The sequence below is a fragment of the Styela clava genome, chromosome 14 (assembly GCF_964204865.1).
Source record: "Styela clava chromosome 14, kaStyClav1.hap1.2, whole genome shotgun sequence".
NCBI classification, from domain to species: domain Eukaryota; kingdom Metazoa; phylum Chordata; class Ascidiacea; order Stolidobranchia; family Styelidae; genus Styela; species Styela clava.
The window spans coordinates 18,718,312-18,741,587 of NC_135263.1; the positions used below are offsets into that span (position 1 = coordinate 18,718,312).

At 36.7% G+C, this 23,276-nt stretch overlaps 2 protein-coding genes and 1 long non-coding RNA gene across 4 annotated transcripts; 1 reads left to right on the plus strand and 2 right to left on the minus strand.

Annotated features, from left to right (window-relative positions):
* Window positions 1-101: 101 nt before the first annotated feature.
* LOC120341043 (cytoplasmic 60S subunit biogenesis factor ZNF622-like) lies at window positions 102-1,712 on the minus strand. Its single transcript, XM_039409469.2, has one exon. The coding sequence runs from the start codon at window positions 1,653-1,655 to the stop codon at window positions 294-296; it is 1,362 nt and encodes a 453-aa protein (XP_039265403.2). The 5' UTR covers window positions 1,656-1,712; the 3' UTR covers window positions 102-293.
* Window positions 1,713-4,319: 2,607 nt separating this feature from the next.
* On the minus strand, window positions 4,320-6,740 carry LOC144432140 (uncharacterized). 2 transcript variants are annotated; one of them, XR_013480410.1, is made up of 4 exons: window positions 6,331-6,740; window positions 5,848-6,045; window positions 5,483-5,558; window positions 4,320-5,005 (listed from the first exon to the last, which is right to left on the minus strand). It is a non-coding gene; the product is annotated as an uncharacterized LOC144432140 (long non-coding RNA). The 2 variants fall into 2 exon arrangements; XR_013480409.1 differs by lacking the exon at window positions 6,331-6,740 and having other exon boundaries at window positions 5,848-6,310.
* A 13,931-nt stretch (window positions 6,741-20,671) lies between these two features.
* Window positions 20,672-21,181, plus strand: LOC144431928 (general transcription factor II-I repeat domain-containing protein 2-like). The gene has a single exon (XM_078119707.1). It carries the CDS (start codon window positions 20,672-20,674, stop codon window positions 21,179-21,181), a length of 510 nt encoding a protein of 169 aa, XP_077975833.1.
* Window positions 21,182-23,276: the final 2,095 nt, after the last annotated feature.

Here is a 23,276-nt window from a genome sequence, read left to right on the forward strand (position 1 = left end):
TATTTGCATCACCATAATGGATGATTGTTGGAGGAAGCATAACTGCCAACGTGGTACGGTACCTGGAACACCCTGTGATAGTAAACAAGTGCAATTGGCAGTCAATTCGCTGAGGAGTGTATTGTCTTAAAGTGTTCATACTTTTATTAGAATGGTCCTGATTTAAAAGTTAGTTTGACTAAATTGAATATTCATCGCCAAACAAAGGTTAACTACAGGATGACAATAAATTCATTGATTGGAATTGCAAATTATAGCCCCTGATTTTGCACAATTTGGCAAATTGTACAGATTTAAAGTTGAATTCTGAAATGTTTCATTTGGGTTTTGTTGTTTTTCATTGATAATTTCAATCTGAACTTGGATTTCATTGTCCTGAGGTAGGCCATGTCCTTTTGAGCTCGAGAAATATCAGATGCAGAAGAACTGTGCCACCCGATTGCTTTGTACTGCGCAATAAGCCTAGCTAATCGCTTTTGCTTTTTAGATGTATGCCTTTCAACAGGTGGAAAGTTCTGTTTGTAGTATCTCATTAAACTTCTATGACCAATAGATGACCCAGATGGTAGAACCAGTTCTAAATCCTGTATATCTATATCTGCAGATACATTATCATCATCTTCCTCGCCTTCAGAATCCATTTCTACGTCATTCTCTTCCTCATCATCACCAAATTCATAGAAATCTGCATATTCCAATGCAGCATCCCCTGTAACAAGCATATTGCAATGTCCCTTATCTTTCATGTGTTTCAATACAGAAGATATGGAATAAAATGCTTTTCCCTTCTCATTACACCACAAACATATGTTACCCATTCCAACCTTTTCACCAAGATAGTTCAATAATCCCTCCAAGTCGGTTAAAAATGTAATATCTGGAATAAAAAATCCATGCTGCTTTGACATGTGAAGAACATTACACTCAATGTCTTTTGATGATTTAAGACAAAATAAACATTCCTGAGAAGAAATCTGTCTCTGTTTCAAACCAGTGAGTATGTCAGAAGACAGTGATTCTATATCTGCATCTTCATCTTTCATGATAATTTCCTCTTCATCAGCTTCTTCGTCATTCATCTCTTCATCAGAATCTACATCTTCCCATTCATCCTCATGTTCTGCTTCTTTTAGGGCTTTTGCTTGTTTTTTGAACCATCTCATACGAGGATTGTCACCAGATTTAAATTCTTTTGTGGTCTTTACTTTCTCATCTGCCCGTAATATTTTAGGTTTATCTAAATCTGCTTTCGCATCAGCAACAGCTTTTTTCATAGATTGACTTTCGTTTAGACCAGATTCATCTTTTTCATTTTTCAAGTCTTCCTTGGATAAATTTTGTTTTACTTGCTGCAAGTGAGCATTTTCATATTCTCTGTGTTTTTTTGATTGCTTATGATTTTCAAATGAATTATGTGAATTGAAACGTTTTTGACATAGTTTGCACCAAAAGCCAGATATGCCTTCAGTGTCCTTGTCCGCAGTGACAACCTGGCGCTCCCTCACTTTTTCCTGGAAGGTTGATGCAGAAACTGGTGGCATTCCAACAACCTTTCGCTTCAAATTATAGCGATGCCAATCAGTTTTATAATGACCTCTTTGTTGATCAGGGTCAGAAAATGCCACATGACAACTTATGCATGTATAAGCAGACATATTATATGTTTTCAATATTTATTTACTATAAATCTGCCTGTAAATAATGGAGTATGAATTACACAAGATAAATGATTAGGAATTGATAATAATGGGAAAACTAATGTTGTCTTAGCTTAGCATGTGACTATTCACAGCCAGCATCATATTTCAAAAATTAGTGGTTGCAATGAAAAGTTCATTCAAGAAAAAACTGACAGAATAATTGAAAATTCCATAAACCAGAAAAATATTTTGGTCCTTTTTTTGGACAATAAATGTTGCAACTTCAAAGAGAAATTCAGATGACAAGGAGGAATACTGACCAAGATCAAATAAAAGCTGAATACAGGAATGAGAGGGCTTAATCACAGGGCGAACAACAGCGTCTCGTCCAGTTACCAGTCCATGTCAGGTATGGGAATAGTTAGGCAGTTATTTGTTTCAGATGCATGAACTTGATGGTGGACAAAGCCGTATTTGATACCAGTACAGCAGCAACCGACCAGTGCGTACCACCCTATGGAGGTGAGGCTTATATAGTACAATTTTGATCACAATAACATAATTTACTGTGAGCTGAAATTCAGAAATTGATTGATACAATGAAACATTGCTTCAATCCTCTATGCCAGCGGTTCCCAAACTGTGTTCCGCGAGCGTTATTTTTGTTAACCGTCTGCCTAGCTTTTTGACTTTCAAGTTCATTACCATTATCCCAAGTTTAGAGCAATCCTTTTGGTTTTGCTATCAGAAAACAAGTAGGTATAAAGAATAAAGGCAAAGGTCAACTCTTCTTCCTCCATCTCTGCCTGGTTTTACTTTGAAATGCTGAAAAAATTACTCAAGTTCGCTAAATACGATTCAGCAGATAAACTGTAGGTCTGCAGTTCGCGAAATTGCATCAAGTGCTTCTATCTTCATTGGACGTAACATTAGAGGCAAACACTACGTAATGAAAAGTAAACGACATAGAAAGGTGAAATGAATTTGTTGATTCATATACACAGCATTTAAATTAGGGAATAATAAAACATTTATAATAAATACAATATGTAAAATATTCAATATACTCTATTTTCAGTATGTTTAACACAATTCTGTTAGTTTTTGCGGCGCATTTGGCAACTCGTTACGGCGAATCCATTGGGAACCGCTACATTACACCACACAGAGTAATCAGAGACGCGATGGCAAGCGTATTCCTAACGCTTAGCATGATGAGCCACATCCCCGGGCTTTGGTACTCTACAGACTAGGGGCCAGCATTATCCGAATTCCAAGAATTTCCCTCCATTTAGCTCAATAAAACAAACACTCTATGTGTCTCACAAACGAGGGGCTTCTGGAATCACATCAGATGCTTCATATCGTGCCATGCTTGTCTCAATAACAATCTAAAATAATCGCGGCCGTCACATGACTAAAATTGCGGTTTTTTGCCAAAAACTCCTGAATGCTACGGTAAAAATTTTTTTCCTTCAGTAAATCGGATTTTTTTTCCCAAGGAATTCGATGATGACGTTATTAGATTGCGCTTTTTGTAGTATTTTGCGTAACTTCATTATACTGTATTATAACCAATATATAGGGACAACAATGCTCATACGTCTCCCAAAGGAGGGGTGTCTGATTATCTGTAAAATGTGTTTCTCTGAAACGGGACAATGTCACTCGATTTGTATAGTGTGCTGTACGATAGCATTAGTTGTGCTTGATTGTTTACTGAACTCTATTTGATATGCTATTTCTGTATTTAAACAATCAACTATCGTTACCATACCGGTATCTGTTTTCGTAATCGACCTGGCTCTCAAACTCACTCCAGAACGGACAACACTAAGGGTGGAGATCAAAAACCTCACTTAACTTAAACCTGGATTAAGACTAATCTCGGATTAGTTAAACTCGGTTTAACTTCGAAAGTTAAACGGAGATCAAAAACCCAGTTTAGCGGTTACTTAACTAATCCTGGTTTAAGTCCGACGCCACGAGGCATTTCATCAAAACGTCGTGGCATGTTGCTCTTTGACCTCGTATTCCCATGGCGATGACAACGCGAACCCGATTTTGTTGTAATTTGCTGTCTTTGCAAAGTCGGTTTTTGATGTATTTCGTTGATTTTGCCAAAGCAAAACAAGCTGGGCGGCAGACCTACGAAGAGCTGACGCGCATTACCCGAAATGTCAAAATAATAACAATTTATCATAAATCCAACCTTTTTGGTCGAAGGGACACGTGATTCAAAAATAATTGCGCGGGCCACTTGACATGGTAGTTATGATCTAGTTTTGCTACACTACTACAGGTTAAAAATAAAAAAAATACCCTCACATCAAACTTTCCCAATTATTAGAACAATAAAACTTGTTTTCCAACCATTGACGGGCGCCATCAGTGGTTATTCCCAAAAGTTTAGCCAAAGACAAGATGCTTGATCATTTTTATCACAGCTCTAGTCGTACCCCTAACAGGGGCAATGGCTGCAGTCTCCACGGTGATTTTATACCATCATTAACTACCCGCAAGAAGATAGCAAGTCACTAACTGAGCAGTAAACTTAATGTCAGCGCATCGTCAAGCGCCAAGGAATACGATAAAAACATTTTCCGCTTCTGCATTTAAAATTCCCGCATTAGAATTCCCAAGCTCTTCAACACGATGAGTTATGGTCTGTCTTGACAGGCTATTTTTGCAAACACCTAGAAATGCTTCTACATATTGCTCGCGGGCCACGAGTTGGACGACCCTGGTCTACAACACCAACTGAATCTAATATTTTACTCCTAAAACCTCAGCGTAACAACAAACAGACTTAAATTACAGAACCCACATCCTACTTAGAGTGAAAACAGACGAAATGAACACACTTCAGCTGATAACCTATCCCTGGCAAGTTCTGGGCCACAGGCTTCTACATATTTAACATTTTATTATTTTGAAAATTTGTATTGCAAAAATAACTAATATTCATTTGTTCAAATGACTGCTAAAATGTACTGACATTCAAGAAATGGAAAAGCATAGAATCAATTCGGAAGAGGTGCTAAATTTTATCCTGGATCTACAGCTTTGAGACAGGAATGTGTCAACGTAATGCACACAGACACAGGTGCAATCATAGTTGTTGCTTTCGTTGCTATTTGAAGGTTTTATTTATTTCTTCTGCGGAAGACTCGCCAAGTGACGAAAAATTGACATAACTATGTTTCCTCTAAATGTTTTAGAATTATTGCAAGAATTATTTGTTTGTTAAGCTTAAGTTAACCGGGTTCCACATATTTGCTGGACACAGAGGCGTAGAATAAAGCACTGCTGCAACCTTGACTTTTACTATAATTCTATCCATAACAGTTGTTTGTCTTCATGACCTGAACAATAAAAATAAAAATACAGGGTTAAAGATAGTATATTGATGAAGTGCGCTAGATATTAAAGAAGCAAATTTGACCTAGGCAATGACTAAAACCGAATGATTTGTATTCGAATTTGTACAGATTTTTTGTATTCTGAAATGATAGTTTTGAATTACGTAAAATCCAATGTATATTTAATTATATGAATTTGGAAAAGTAAAACAGTAGAGTATTCTTAGTTTTCAGATATTAACTCTTTTGTCTTCGATTGTGATTGCATGTCGAACAACTTTGCTCTACTCTAAAATCATGTGATACTAGTTTTGCCTGCATGTAAAAAGAAATGACTAGAATAAAAGTATCCTCACACTATACGAATAATACAGAATATACACACAAATTAAAAATAATTTTCATTTAACAGCTGATACTACATAAATTTAGGACAGTTCACATACAAATAATATGGCATTTAAATAGTGACAAACTCACAAATTTGCTCTTCCAATAGAGCTGATGAAATTGATCATCATCATGGCACTCAGACAGTTTACTTGACTTGAAACAGCTGTAGAAATAAATGAAAAATCAGAAAACAATGTTACATTAAAGAAATAGTTATGATAGCATGAACCATTGCATTCATAATAATAAGTTATTGGCAATATATAGTTATCAATATACTCATTCCTGCATTTGGTGAAATTCATGGGCATGGTACTACAATATTCTAGTTTCATTTTATATAGCAAGAGTCAGAATCATTAATACCATAAATATCGTACATATGTGCATACAGCATACCAATAACATGCAATATGATTTTACATTGGTGTATATCAAAATATCCACCCAACCTGCTATCTATTCGCTTCTCGCCTATTTTTTTTATCCAACTTCGGGAACTTGCAGACTTGTGAATTAGCCGATGACAAGATACATACACCGGGGTACAGTGCAGTAGTGATACATGGATATCGTAGGTAAATCTCAGTTCAGCTCATACACAAAATATAACCAAGAGGAATATTTTGGGCACTGGTAGATCTAAATATCTGAAAATATATCATTTTTGTTAAAACATTTTGAAGTTTATATTACTGAATTAGGACTAGGAGTATCTGTTCGACGGTACCACTGCGCAACTGCTTACCAACGAAACTATACTAAAATACTGGGCCCTATGTCTGTTTATGACAAGAACCAATATAGCAATATACTACTGGTACAACTGTAGTCTACAATCTAAGCTAAAATAAAACTTCACAAAAACTGCTAAGAAAATCAAAAAAACGCAAATACAGAAATATATCAATACGCCAGGTACCGTATGTATTTACCTTACTAGCCCAATTCCCCGTTGTGAATACTTTTGTTCGGGCGTAGTACGGTAGGTACCGGTACAGCACAGGTACCACCGCAAATGCTACATATCGCAGCCTCGTGGTACAGGTATACAATTATTTATTCGTCGTGACGCTTGTACAGAGCTCCCTGCTACTCCATTTGTCGCCCCAGAATATAATATAGATTGTACGGTAAGCGATAACATCCAACACGACAAGCGCCGCAATCCAAATGCACTCGACAAACCGAGTTAAACCACCTCCAGACCAGGTTTAAAAAATCGCCGATTTTAAGTCGAGATTTACGTCACAGAAAGTTAAACCACCTTTTTGATCCGGACTTAAACCGCCGATCCAAAGTTAAACTCCGATTCGAGGTTAAACTACCTTTTTGATCCCCACCCTAAAAGGCTGAAGGAAGAAACGGATGAAGTGGAGGGAAAACGGAAGTTGAAGTGTTCCCAAAGGTGAAAAATTAAAAAACACTAAAAGGCTGAACACTAAAAGGAAGAAGTGGATGAAATTTCTTCCGACGGGTAGTTAGGTGGCTGAAGTCACTAAAAAGCTGAACACTAAAAGGAAGAAGTGGATGAAATTTCTTCCGACGAATAATGAGGTGGTTGAAGTCACTAAAAAGCTGAACACTAAAAGGAAGAAGTGGATGAAATTTCTTCCGACGAATAATGAGGTGGTTGAAGTCACTAAAAAGCTGAACACTAAAAAGAAGAAGTGGATGAAATTTCTTCCGACGAATAATGAGGTGGTTGAAGTCACTAAAAAGCTGAACACTAAAAGGAAGAAGTGGATGGAATTTCTTCCGACGAATAATGAGGTGGTTGAAGTCACTAAAAAGCTGAACACTAAAAGGAAGAAGTGGATGAAATTTTTTCCGACGAATAATGAGGTGGTTGAAGTCACTAAAAAGCTGAACACTAAAAGGAAGAAGTGGATGAAATTTCTTCCGACGAATAATAAGGTGATTGACGTCACTAAAAAGCTGAACACTAAAAGGAAGGAGTGGATGAAATTTTTTTCGACGAATAATGAGGTGGTCGAAGTCACTAAAAAGCTGAACACTAAAAAGAAGAAGTGGATAAAATTTCTTCCGACGAATAATGAGGTGGTTGAAGTCACTAAAAAGCTGAACACTAAAAAGAAGAAGTGGATGAAATTTCTTCCGACGAATAATGAGGTGGTTGAAGTCACTAAAAAGCTGAACACTAAAAGGAAGAAGTGGATGGAATTTCTTCCGACGAATAATGAGGTGGTTGAAGTCACTAAAAAGCTGAACACTAAAAGGAAGAAGTGGATGAAATTTTTTCCGACGAATAATGAGGTGGTTGAAGTCACTAAAAAGCTGAACACTAAAAGGAAGAAGTGGATGAAATTTCTTCCGACGAATAATAAGGTGATTGACGTCACTAAAAAGCTGAACACTAAAAGGAAGGAGTGGATGAAATTTTTTTCGACGAATAATGAGGTGGTCGAAGTCACTAAAAAGCTGAACACTAAAAAGAAGAAGTGGATAAAATTTATTCCGACGATTGATGAGGTGGTTGAAGTCACTAAAAAGCTGAACACTAAAAGGGAGAAGTGGATAAAAAAATTTCCGACGAATAATGAGGTGGTTGAAGTCACTAAAAACTGTACACTAAAAGGAAGAAGTGAATAAAGTTTCTTCCGACGAATAATGAGGTGGTTGAAGTCACTAAAAAGATGAACAGTAAAAGGAAGAAGTGAATGAAATTTCTTCCGGCGAATAATGAGGTGGTTGAAGTCACTAAAAAGATGAACACTAAAAGGAAGAAGTGGATGAAATTTCTTCCGATGGATAGTGAGGAATACTTGAAAATTTAATATATTAGGAATTGGGTAATTTAATGTTTGTTCTGTTCGTATTTATGAGACAATGTCCTCGTGGATTCGTTTTTTGTTAATTTTTCATATGTTATGCTCAGTTCGAGCCTGGCGAATTGAAGGCCATGACATTCTCGTTATATTTTTTTTAATTTTGATGTAATGTGCAAACAAATTAGTATATATATATTTTCATATCTAGCTGTTCTAGATCAACAAACCTTGTAATTTATAATATGTTTGTGGCCCACCTCAAAATGCCTCTGAGGCTTACCAGTGGCCCATGGCCCATTGGTTGAGAACCAGTGGTCTAACAGGACTTCGATTTGACTAATACATCATTATTCAAAGTCTTCGTGCGTGAACTGCTTGCAAAATTTATAAAAACAAATATTAAGTTCAAGGAATGAAATACGGAATCAAAAATAAATTATATTCGGGCACAATATCACGGCAATCTATTATTAATCACGGCAAATATCACGGCAATTATTATTAATTTTTGATTCCAATTTTCGTATTTACAAAATACAACGGCGATCCATGGACTTAAAATGTGTGGTAAACTGCCCGATTATAATTAATTCTTGATACATATTTTCGTATTTATAAAATAATAAAAGATATATATGCGGACATTGAAGTGCCCGAATATAAAAAAAATCCATTCGTATTTACGTACTCACGAAAAAATTGTCGCAAGTCAGAAATATAATTTATACTTTATCCCGCTTTTTGGCAAATAATTTGGATAATGGTTGGTATTTAAAAGTATGGACTTTTACTAGGATGATTTCGTGTTGCGCAAAATGTTCAAATCTATGACCGATAGCACTATTTTAAATGCTTGCCGTATTAATTTAATTCTGATAACGTAACTCATGGTATATAAAAATATATCGCAGTAATCTGCAAACATGAAATGCATGGTAAATGGTAATATAGTCATGTTGTAGATAACAGTTATTCCATTGTTTATTGTATGCAAATTCCTTCATATACTATAGATCAGTAGTCGGCAACCACCGGGCCGCGGCCCATCGCCGGTCTGCGGAAAGGTCACTACCGGTCCGCAGAAAGGTGACATGAAAACGTACAATGCCATTGTTATCTTCATGTGAGGTTGGGTTTTTAAAATGGCAATTACAAAAACGAAAGATCGAAGTGGGTTTAACGTAAGAAATACGTTACGTGAATAGTATCACCTTCGTTTTTGAATGTATTGTCAACATACATTTTCTAACGCATATTATTTATTACATTAGATTAGTTCGTTTGTATAAAGGTGGTCCGCCAAAATTTTGGTCAGGCTTTACCGGTCCGTTACTGAAAAAAGGTTGCCGGCCACTGCTATAGATCATTGATTTTCAACCGGTGTTCCGCGGAACACCGGTGTTCCGCGAGAGACCTCCGGGTGTTCCGCAGAAAATTGCTTTTTTGCAGTATTATGACGTCATAACTGATATTTAACCGTCCGATGGATTTAAATAAATTTCACAAAGCGCGGTTCACAACCGCTTCCAATCTTGCTATCATTTTCCACTACCTATCTTTGCGAAATGAGTTTTTAAGCATGGCCGGTCTAGGGCTGTGCAAAATATTCGAATAGCGAATACAATATTAAAATATTCGAATGCCATTTTACTATTCGTATGTACAATACCACATAATCTGTACGCTTTGCTTGGGCACGGAATTCACGCCGGTAAATCGATCGCTTGGATTACGCGAGAATTCACCCTCGGCTTCCACTGTTATTATGCAAAAAGCGTGCCGACACTAGTCCGTAAATGTAGAAACGTCAACCCAAATAAGATATCTAAAATAAAGTTACCAGATTTTAAAGATGTTATTAGCCTCCGCATGCATGACCCGAATAGAAAATCATTTTCGGAAATTAAGAGTTACAAAGACGTTTTTTTTGGAGTGTTGAATTTGCAAATTCCGTAAATAAAATTATGAATTTCCCGGTAACGATATTAGCTATGATATTGGTCGGGGTATTGATTTGTTGTAAAATAAATGGTGACTTGAGGTGATTAAATATAATTAGCGTCTTCCCTTCTACTAGGTACGAAAAGCACTTGGGCACAAAATTGTTTACAATTTTTTTGGTATCAGGTCGCGTATGTAAAATATCGTTCAAGAGTGCTGCCAAACGACAACGTAGAAATGCCTTTATTTCAGATTTTAAATCAACATTCTTTATTCACGCAATCACAGCTTCACAGATTTATCTAATCACAGTATCAAATTGATTTATTTCGAAAATAACACTGAGCCTAAGAAAGTCAATTGTCGTCTTAATAATAAATGTGTGCATCCCGTTGACGATAATGATAATATTATTTGCTTAAAACTGGGACATTTAATTTGCAAACGGCGATAAGTTAGATCAGAGTCGGCGCAAAAGATAAATATCAGAATACAATTAATTTGGCTTTGAAATCACTCCTTAATGTCATTAAAATCTGTCGCTGATGTGAACTCATAGTTATATCAATAATATGAAACTTCGATCTCCGCCGACCCACGGGAATTAATAGTTGCGCAAAAGAACAAATGGCGGGAATTTAAAAACGTTCAGGGGGACAAAATATCAGCGCATATGACGAAATTAACCAGTTAAAATCGCTTTGTTGCCGATTTTCAATGTTTCTAATAATTTCCAAATCTACCTCCGACGTTCTGGACCCTGCTGCGTATAAAAAATATTCGGTATTGTACTATTCGGTATTTGTTAAGAATATTCGAATTATTTGATTCGAAAAAAATATTCGATTTTGCCCACCCTTTTCTTGGCCGCCATAAGAGTATAAAAACACGAAAAATTGAGAGTCGTCGAGAAAGAGCTGCGTGTTTGTCTCTCTCAATTAAATTCCAGCCAGAATAAAAAATTGAAACTCATCGAAACAGGCCCAGATATTACATTAAAATACCATTTCTGTTCCTAGCTCATCGGTAGCTCTGAATCGGAATATGTGTAACGTCTTTTTCAGCTGAAGTTGACAAGCTAATATTAAATCTCGTTAATTTATTTGTTTCCGAAATGATCGATGTCAGTTAATTGCATAATATAGTTTATTTCCAAAAATCTCATTTGGTGTTCCGTCACAATTTTAGAATAAAAAAAGTGTTCCGCGATACAAAAAAGGTTGAAAATCACTGGTGTACGAGGTTAGGGATCAGGTTGTGCGACATCTTGGTGCGCATACTTCAGTAGTACCAATATTTCAATTTCAACGAAGTTTAAATTAAATTTCAATCAAAATTAAATGTTTTCTAGAAGTCGGTATCTGATCGTTTATCAAATCATGTCAAGGCGTACCATAACTTAGTCGCAGAGAAGGTGTGCTGTTGCATATTTTTAACAAAATTGCAACGAACTTTCGGGTATACGATCCATTTAAATTTGCGTGTGATAGAAACTTAGGTCAGTCACTCAACTGACAGATTGAAGGAAATTAATTACCCACACAGCACGTCAGCATCTCGAGTGATGATCAGGGTGTGTTGCGCTGAACATGAAAATGAATGAAGGCAGATCAATAAAAGTAAATAACGAAAAATTCATTTACATTCCCGTCTGGCAATTGGTGTTATTTGGAGTGTTTGTTTTTCTTCGCTAAACGGCTCTCTTTCTTTCGAATCGCGTAAATCAGATTCGAAAAAAATTGCGATTTGAATCGATTCAATTCATAAATCTAAAAGGGGCATGCCTACTCATCAGTCCGCTTTCAGGGTCTTCATCCAATCTCACTTCCGTCGGGATATGTTTTGGCTATTTAACTCTCCCAATGTTCGGTATTTTAGTGACTTCAACCGCCTCAAAATTGATAGGACAAAATATCATCTAACCCTAACGTACTTCTTCCTTATAGTGATTAGATTTTTAGTGACCTCAGCCACCTCACCACCCGTCGGAAGAAATTCCATCCACTTCTTTCTGTTAGTGTTCAGCTTTTCAGTGACCTCCGCCACCTCATTATCCGTCGGAAGAAATTTCATCCATTTCTTCCTTTTAGTGTTCAGCTTATTAGTGACTTCAACCACCTCATTATTCGCCGGAAGAAATTTCATCAACTTCTTCCTTTTACTGTTCAGCTTTTTAGTGACTTCAACCACCTCATTATTCGTCGGAAGAAATTTCATCCACTTCTTCTTTTTAGTGTTCAGCTTTTTAGTGACTTCAACCACCTCATTATTCGCCGGAAGAAATTTCATCAACTTCTTCCTTTTACTGTTCAGCTTTTTAGTGACTTCAACCACCTCATTATTCGTCGGAAGAAATTTCATCAACTTCTTCCTTTTAGTGTTCAGCTTTTTAGTGACTTCAACCACCTCATTATTCGTCGGAAGAAATTTCATCCACTTCTTCTTTTTAGTGTTCAGCTTTTTAGTGACTTCAACCACCTCATTATTCGTCGGAAGAAATTTCATCGACTTCTTCCTTTTAGTGTTCAGCTTTTTAGTGACTTCAACCACCTCATTATTCGTCGGAAGAAATTTCATCAACTTCTTCCTTTTAGTGTTCAGCTTTTTAGTGACTTCAACCACCTCATTATTCGTCGGAAGAAATTTCATCAACTTCTTCCTTTTAGTGTTCAGCTTTTTAGTGACTTCAACCACCTCATTATTCGTCGGAAGAAATTTCATCAACTTCTTCCTTTTAGTGTTCAGCTTTTTAGTGACTTCAACCAGTGACTTCGACCACCTCATTATTCGTCAGAAAAAATTTCATCCACTTCTTCCTTTTAGTGTTCAGCTTTTTAGTGACGTCAATCACCTTATTATTCGTCGGAAGAAATTTCATCCACTTCTTCCTTTTAGTGTTCAGCTTTTTAGTGACTTCAACCACCTCATTATTCGTCGGAAAATATTTCATCCACCTCTTCCTTTTAGTGTTCAGCTTTTTAGTGACTAACTACCCGTCGGAAGAAATTTCATCCACTTCTTCCTTTTAGTGTTCAGCTTTTTAGTGACTTCAACCACCTCATTATTCGTCGGAAGAAATTTCATCCACTTCTTCTTTTTAGTGTTCAGCTTTTTAGTGACTTCAACCACCTCATTATTCGTCGGAAGAAATTTCATCCACTTCTTCCTTTTAGTGTTCAGCTTTTTAGTGACTTCAACCACCTCATTATTCGTCGGAAAATATTTCATCCACCTCTTCCTTTTAGTGTTCAGCTTTTTAGTGACTTCAGCCACATAACTACCCGTCGGAAGAAATTTCATCCACTTCTTCCTTTTAGTGTTCAGCCTTTTAGTGTTTTTTAATTTTTCACCTTTGGGAACACTCCAACTTCCGTTTTCCCTCCACTTCATCCGTTTCTTCCTTCAGCCTTTTAGTGTTGTCCCTCCAGAACTCTAAAATGTCTGAATGTTGATTTCAGTAATTTATTCAAAAGGCAGTAGGGAACCGACTCCATGACCTAACGCTTTATATACTCTATATGAATTCGACTATTGAAGTTGTTAGTATAAACAGCCACCTTTCCATCTCCCATTACAAGAAGAGCCTCCGCACAGTTGCAGGCTAATCCGTTTACCGCCGTCGCATGGCGAGTGGTCCATGGCGAGTTAGCCCTCATGGCGAGTTAGCCGTCAGCCCTACTGGAGCCGTTTTCTCTCACTGACTCGCAACTGTCGAACGTGTGGACTGCATGTGGAGATGGATGATTCGGCGAGTTTCAGTTTGTTACCCATGAATCAGCATTATTACAGTTTGCCTTCGAATCTTAGGATCGGTACCTTTCCCCGAGCATCAACTTCCTTGTTTACTTCGTGACATTGGCCAATCAGCAAGATGCAAAAGTGACGTTACCATGCTCTCTTTTCGCAACCGCTTAGAGCAGTGATTCCCAAAGTGGGCGATATCGCCCCCAGTGGGCGAAAACGATACAGAGGAGGGCGAAAAAGTCTAAGGGGGCGATAGGGGGGCGATTTCGCGAAACCTGTTTTATGTTCGGCGCATTTAATTCTGTACTCTGTGTGCATTCGCAGGCTTGAATCATGTGGGTGATATTCACACGCGAAAGGATTTCTGGTCTCGTCTTCGCAGTAAGGTAAGGTAGTTTGCGTATCCCAGTGGTCGGCAAAATATGGCCGGAGTAAAATAATCTGGCCCGGGACGATTCACTGAATGGACCTTTCCCCAACCTTTGACCGCGGAAAATTCTTCCCATACTTTACCATTTTAAAATTTTCGGTGCTTATTTTAAGAGTAGTTTCGCGAGTTGTTGCCTGTAAAATGGGGTTTTTGTTTCAAACTGTCATTCTAATACACACCATTTAACAATTTGTTTTTTAAAAGTACCGATAAAGAATTTCAGCCTAGTTTAGCCTTAATTATACTATATCCCAACAATTTAGTGAACAGCGACTCGTTTAACGAGCCTACAATTTAATTATAATTAGACAAATGGAAACACGCAGAAAAGTTGATGCTGAGTGCAGGGGTTCAATAGCGCAGTAAATATTCGAATATATTGCAAAGCACTAAGGAAATAAAATTCATATTCTATTCGGGAGATTCATCACTGCTTAATTTTTGTAAGAATGTATCGTCTTAAAGAAAATATTTATCAAAATTTCACAAATCATGCGAAAATATTCACTTCGATGTTTGGATGTACATATTTGTGCAAACCATTATTTTCGAAAATGAACATTACAAAGAACAAGCAAAGAAGTGGGTTTGATGATGCCCATTTAGAAAATGTTTCAATCTTGGCGTCGTAAAGCTATCCAGTGTGATGCAGCAACAAGACAGTGTCACATTAAATGTCATTGTGATATTTTTTCAATAAGACGACTAAGTTAAGTTCAAGAATTGTCGCAGTTTTCGCGCGCTGTTCCGTTTTTAACTTTCAAAAAATATATGCGACCCGCAAAAGACTAGCAACCCTAAATTTTGTCCTGCGAGCGACATAAAATTTGCCGACCCCTTGGCCCTAGCCGATAGTCATTCACGGCTTCTTCCCCATCCGAGTCCATGAATCCAAAAGCAATTAATTATGGACTGGTGATCGGACTGGAGGCCGTGATAGGATGAGGAATCGGGGATGAATTTTTCCGAAGTATTTTGGTGCAGGTCATCAGGCTGTACGAATGAATGAGATGTACGAATTATTATAACTTTGGGAAAATTAACTTTTTTTATTTTTTTAATGTGAAATGGGGTGAATTTAGGAAGTGAAATGCTTTAAGGCAAGAGTACAAGGCGGTTTTTGAGGAGGTCGAACCCTGGAATCTTTCATTTCCGACCTATTATACGGTGAAAAAGGAGTTTTCAGTCGTGCTACTATTGCTATTAAAACAACGAAATCACCTTTCCATCAGTAAACGGGGTAATTTTGGATATAATAAAAAAACTCGCTGAAGAACACCAAGCTCATCTATCTCATTAAAAAACACTATAAACTATGATTTGTCTTCTTATTTGGTCTGTAATATATTCGTTTCTGACTTTATATTTTTTTTTGTAGTGGAGGGGGGCGATAAAGTTGTATAAACTACTTTAGGGGGGCGATGGTCAAAAAAGTTTGGGAACCACTGGCTTAGAGTACACTTTACTCACTCAGACAGATTTTTAAGCGTGGTCGTGAACATTACCTCGTTTTCGCGTTTTTGAACTATATTCGTTAGTTTTCTGTTGTGTTTCGGAAACTTAAATATAAATCAGATAATTTAATGATCACTCTTCTTAGGAGTTTTAATTTAATTGCAGTAATAAAAAATTAGTGTAGAAATAGCTGTAATAGACTAGGCTAAAATTCTTTACCGGTACTTTCAAAAAACATATTGTTGCATGCAATGAATCATAATGATGGTTTGAAACAAATACTTCAGTTTGCAGGCGCCAACTCGCAAAGGCACTCCTAAAATACCCTCGAAAATTTTGCAATGGTAAAGTATGTGAAGAATTTTTCGGGGGTTAAAGGTCGGGGAAAGGTCCAATGGACCGTGCGAAATTTATGCTGCAGTGATAACGTACACAGTGGTTACCAACCTTCCATTCTAAGCAAATAAATAGCATTTTACATTGTTATGCATTGTCTCTGCTCTCACATATTAAAGTACCGGGATAAGTACATAACTCCTGGGTCCTAACAACATAAATCGTTTTCTTGACACTGTTTTTTTATGTTTTAACTTCGAATTTAATTCTTAGATAAATATTAAGTCTGTTATGAGATTAAGGTTGGTCAGCGATTTCCCTACACCCCTCATATCGCCGGATGAGAACAGAACAGGCCTAGGTCCCAATTTTGAGTTTTCATTTTACGGGTTAGCGCAGGATCAAATTGATGTTTACAACTGACAATGTATTTCAATTGCGTCGCGTGGTAGAAATAGACTATTGGCTCATCTTAATATTATTTATACTAATTTTCATTTTAACGTCATGTAAGATTTAAATTTAATAATCACTCTTATCTTCAGAGTATTACTCACCCCTTGATTGGCGTATTATTTGACTATTATTTTGAAGTCCTAAGTTTATTTTTTAATTAGAATTCGAAAACCATGATTTATGAACATGCGATAGTTTGTAGGGATGCGACGAATCCAAAAAGGTTCGGCTCGGCCGAATCCGAGTATTAGCGCTGGACTCGTGTCCAAGTCCCGAGTCCAATACTTTTACATAGCTTCGAAATAAATACAAAGTGATGCTGTTGTTCGCGTATATTGGCCGTAAAATAAACATTTTGTAGGATAAGACTATGTACCGGTAATTCCAAACGTTGCACATAAACACCATTGCTTTCGGGACATTCATCTTTTTTAGTTGGCGCTGATAATGATAAATAAGAATGCGTAATTGTTGATTACAATGCGGTGAGGCGTATTTGGCTTTCTTTTTTTCCGACGCAATCACTTTTAATAATACATATCACGGCGCATTGAAAAGCAAAATAAAATTTATTAACATTTATTCAAAACGAATTACGAGTAAGAATTTACCTACGGCTTTCGCTAACATACGGAAACGATAAATGTGAGAAATCTTGTGTTATGTTTTTTTTGTTTTCTTTCTGCGCCTATCATATCTTTTCTAATTTTGCTTAAAGCCCGTCAACATTGCCTCTTTAAATTTTAAAACGTCGAAACAGATAAGTAAGACAAACAATGTATTCTATGGAAATTTCTCGAGATTTTAGAGAAAATAATATTTTGACCACATAGAAATGCCATTATTGCCGATTTATCCAAGTATTTAGTATCAGTGTTTTATTTACCCAAAGCTGAGTTGCTTGAATACTCAACACTACTGAGTATTCAGGAGATGGCCAAGTGGCGAGTTTTTGATTATTATTATATTACAAAAATAACACGAACACGATAGAAATTTCGAGACATAAAAAAACTCAACTATCAGCTTCACAAATATTGCATCCTGGGGACAGTAATGATAATATGGCTTGCTAAAATTGATATCGTAATTTACAAATTGGGATATGGAGCATTAATTCCTACACAGAAGATAAAAAATAAAATTATTATGTTTTGTGGATTTACTCTTTGGTAGCTCTTCATCTTCACCGATGTGAACTCACAATTCTGTTCGAAATATAAAAACCAAACAACGACGTGGTTGCGTGAGTATCAATATTTACATGTAAATAAAAAGAGCTCCAATATAGTTTACCAGCATTAACTGGATTGTTGGCCGCCGAAATGATCGCGGTGACAAAAATCGATTATAACAAAATTATGAAATAAAAAACGACGTGTTGTTACCGATTGTTCAGTCTTCTAGTAAATTTCGAAAAGAGTTTTGACAATATTTTACAACCCGGTATTTGTTCAAAATATTCGAATAATTCGATGGGAAAAAATCGATTTTGGCCACCACTAATCAGGGCACGTGTAATACTCATTGAATGACAGTAAAAATCGACTTGATTGACATTAAGTAATAGTTTCCCATTTCATGCATTTATTCGGCGCTATATGCGAGCTTGTATCTGTGCTTATACATATCAACGAATATAACGCCACTGACATCCGCGAGTTGAACTTCCCTCTAAAATTAATTTTCAGCATTTTTATTGTTTTATTTCTAAATGTGGGTACCCGCTGACTACAGAATAATGGTCGATTAGTAGATGTTCGAAATATTTATTGAACGCCTTACGTCGTTGTGAATGGCACTTTTGACGCACTGTTTCAATTTCACCGTAAGCGTTGGATAAAATAGAGAACACTCTTCGTGACAAAACAGAACGAAAAAGTTGAATTTGCCGTCAAATGTGCCATCAGACTGCGAATAACTATCGCGTGACGTATGATGTCCCGGACTTATCACCGGTAAAATCATCAAAGACTCGGGCCGAATCCGAGCACGAGTCATTGTGTTTCGAATCACATCTGGAATGAGCCTGACTGATTTCTGTGGTTTTAATTTTCCCATCATTACTTCTACGGCTAAATATAAATTAAATGTTTATTCATTGCTTCGTCATAATTGATTTGAGATTAGGATAGATGTTGCGACTCCGAGTAGGTTTGAGTTTGATTGAGAGGATGCTGAATGACTCTTTCAATTCTAAAGGTTGTCGACTGGTGTTATACAGCATGCATTATACGCACACTAACGCAAAGTCATTGGGGGAGACGGGATGTAGTCTCGTGTAACCTCTACTGATAGTTAAATTAGCTTTTTCGCGTGACTTCTGTATTCATGATGGATCCTGCCAACTCCGGACTCCACGACTATCACAAGAAACGCATTAGAAGCATCACAAAATTCGCTTCGTCGACTTTACAAGATCACCGTAAGGGATCAAAGGCTGAGTCTAAAACACTTTGTAGAATGTTCTAGTAAACTTATTGTGAGATCAAGTACATCACGGAACAATTATTTTATGCTGAGGTATCAATTGTGATTTGCTTTCTGTATACAAATAATTTTTTATTCTTTGTTTGGTCACAATTAATCTAAAAATTTGTTAACATATTTTATATTTATCGCCCTTTTCAAATCGTATGAGTGTTTTTTTCTTACCATTGTTGTAAAATACTTGTCAGAAAAACGTTACAGTAATTTGTGTTTGTGTGCAGCAGGATTTCTGAATTGCATAGTATGGTCATGTTTATTCCTGCTACAGCATTCTTGTATCATACGCATACATTAGTGCAGAGTCATTGGGGACGGATTGGGAGTTAGTCTCGTGTGGCCTCTAGCCCTCTACTGATAGTTATATGAACAAAATATTGACCTATTGCCATTCCACATAAATGTAAGAAAGTGAGGTTTTCGAAATTAGTTTTATTCGATGTATTGAGTTATTGATCGAATATTAATTTATCTATCTAAAATTTGTCATGTTTAGTATTTGTGTTATTCTTACACTGCAAAAATAAAATCAATCGATCAGCTCTGTTGATATTCTGCATAACATTGTGATCCGCCTTTCATGACTCATTTTTGAGAAAGTATTTGGAATAGTATAATATTCATAATTGTTCATTTTGGTTATCAAGTAAGTATCAATTTTTGAATTTTGGAGAATTTTGATGTTTAAACTATTTGTTCTATTTAAAACATAGTAGGCTAGGTAAAGTTGGATTGACAATATTCTTCACTTAATTAATATCCTTGATTATATATTTATTGTATTGTAATTTTCATAACTCAGATAAATACGATTCTAGTTTTGCTGCATAGCATATCACATCTTTGTGTCTTTGAGTTAGTGTGTTTAATGATAATTATCATGAGTACTTTGAAAATATATTTAAATTTACCAATAACAAACACTCGCTCGTACCTTATTAAGAAATATCTATCAGCAATCGTTCGTTAATTCAATTGTATCTCGTCTTTGTGGATGCACTATTCTAATTCTTACTTTTCTTCATCATCAAATTAATATTCTGTTTCATACAGCCTTCTTTAGTTTGCACGATCCTACTTGTTTAAACAATGTATATTTGAATCATTATCCAAAACTGCTCATTGGTATTAGTAAATTGTTGTTGTTTTTTCTTTCTAGTATACTCCTTGTTGCTGCATTTTTGTTTTAAAAAAAAATTTCTTTTCTCTTCAACAATTGGACCAACGAACTATTTACACTTTGTGCTTAATCTGTCATAAGCTACTAAGTCAGAATAAAATCAGCAATGTTAAACGGCACCATGAAACGAATCATGAAAACTTCTCACGAGACTACCCTCGTAAATCAGCTATATGGAAACACAAAATAAATGAGCTCAAATTGTTACTAAAAAGACAGCAGGAATTTATGTTATCATAAATATCATTTGGCCTGATACAACAACTGAAGCTAGTTTCGTTATAGCATGAAATATTGCTCACGCTAAACACCCATCATTTGACTCTGATTTTGTAAAAAAAAAAGTTTTGCTGATGTTGTCGCACAAAGTTTCAGCAAATAATATCCCAAACGGGGGTTCGCGCCGTACTACACAAAGGCGTATCTCCCAAATTAGTACCAACGTAACAGTTGCAATGCAAACTGATTTAATGAGCTCTCTTGCAATCAGTTTAGCTCTTGACGAATCAACTGATAGATATATACAAGATAATCCACAGCTATCAGTATTTGTTTGCAGTGTTTCTCGGGATATGATTGTGAAAGAAGAGCATTTGGATCTGCGTGTATTGAAAGAGTCGACTCGTGGCTCTGATATAAAAAACGCACTCGGCTCAGCCTTAGCAAAAGCTCATGTTCCCCTTGATAGGCTTGTTAGTGTTGCAACCGATGGAGCACTAGCAATGGTGGGCAAGAATGCTGGCTTAATTGGACTTATGAAGAAGGATCCAGACTTCCCAGAGTTTCTTCCGGTACATTGCATTAGTCATCGTGAACATCTGGTAGCCAAATACTTCAACTACGAAGAGTCGACTCGTGGCTCTGATATAAAAAACGCACTCGGTTCAGCCTTAGCAAAAGCTCATGTTCCCCTTGATAGGCTTGTTAGTGTTGCAACCGATGCAAGAGCTTCTGGAAAATTTTGAGGCCCGGTTTAATGATTTTAAGGAGTTGAAGCCATGCTTTTCTACTCTCAAAAACCCATTCACCATCAACGTGATCGATGATGGCTGTCCACTTCAACGACTCTGCTATCGAAATAGAGCTAATTGAACTGCAAGAAGATCTGACTCTCGCGAGTTATTTTCATAAAAGCGAATCTGCGATTGATTTCTCGAAAAAATTACTACACGATAAGTACCCTGAAGTTAAATTGGCTAGTGTTCGACTTCTTTCTATTTTTAGCACAACATACTGCTGTGAGTTGTTATTCTCCGTAATGAACTTTAGAAAATCAAAATTCCGTGCCAGTTTAACAAATGAACATGTGACAGAATTGGTTCGTACCGCATTGACCACATATCGCCAGACTTTCGAAAATTTACAGAAATGTTTTTCCTGATATGGCCTCGTAATAAATACTTTTTAATATTATTGGGCACGTAGTGGACCTATGAATCGTTTGACATTTTTGAACACCTAGTGGAAAACCCCTAAAAATCTATTTTCTCTTCGATTACTGGTCCAATTTCTTTAAAATTTTCAGTGGTTGAAGAATTTTTCTCTAGAAGGCTATTACTTTTAGTTATTTCAAATATTCCTGTTAGCTTTGTGTGATTCGTTTTTTGTTGGCTAGCCTATGATGTCACCGAAAGTTCTGCGGACGCACATCAGCTGATTCCGCGCTCGGCGTTTGCCGGTGGATCGGGTGCTTAGTGACGTGGACTGTGGGACCTGATCTGGGAATAAAGGAGTGACCCCGTTACTGGAAAGTTACCGCATATGATTTTCGGAAATTGGCGAAATACTCTGCATGTCCATATATTTGAGCATAGCTCTCTTGTTCATATATTCATTGGTATTAGACTCTTGTGTAAATTTCTTGTCTGTTCATGGTATTCTAATAATAATAAATTCACAAATTCTGCAGCTCTTTTAAAGTTCTGACTTGCAGCATGCGGCTCTTATACTAAAAACTTGTGCACAACCCTGATATAAACCATGGATTCTAAAGTGTAGCACACTGCAACAGGAATAACTAAACCTAATAATTCTCATAACAAAAGGTTAATATATCGTCGCGTAGGATGTTTTCTTTTTATATTGAACTAACTGCTCGTGCCGGAGGTTGAGAGAAATGTCAAACCACAAATATAGCAGAGACGCGGAAGATCCAAAGAAATAATACGACCGTGGAACAAAGCAACTTTCGAAGCTTTACGAGGGAGAAATGTGCTCATGAAGCCTATTGAAAACAAAGGAAGATGGAGTCTTGGTACATGCTCTCAGCAGTTGTCTCCAATATCATATTGCGTGACTGTCGATGGGAGAGACTACAGAAGAGATAAGGCGTTTTTTGAGACCAACATATATGATGACGAGAGTTTGAAACAAACATGAACCCTCTTCGGATGCTAAACAACGACCAACGTCATCTGGAGTAGACGACTCCGAAACTCCTCGTTCAGTTGAAGCAAGCAAGGGACGCCGAATTTCAGACAACGTAAAAATGAGGGCTGTTTCATGTTAATCAGTATTTCATAAAGTTTTTATTGACACATTTAATACACTTCTAAACGTTTAATTGAAAATATTATTACTCTATTTGATACACTTCTATATGGGCACCATTAGTTGCACGAAGCACACCTGGACGGTACTCAATCCTGCCATGTTCGTTGTAGCATTCCCTCATCAATGGCATTGGAAATTCTTTGTTTTAGATTAGTCATGTCCCGTACTTTTGTTCGCTACACAATATCCTTTACGTAACTCCAAAGAAAAAAGTCCAAGGAAGTGATATTTGGTGAACGTGGTGGTCGTAAAATCGGCCCGTCCCTTTCGATCCATCGGTCGGTAAAAGTTTCATTGATGGGGAACTCACGACATGCCCCAGTGTGGTGGCGTACTATCTTGCTGGAATATGATGGTTGGTTGAAAGTCAATCAGTCAATCAGCCACATATTCGGTCAGAAGGTTAAGATACACATTTGCAGTAATTAATGCCTCGTTGAAAAAAAATTGCCTAATTATTCGATTGCACATGATTTCACACCAAACATTCACTTTTGGACTATCTAT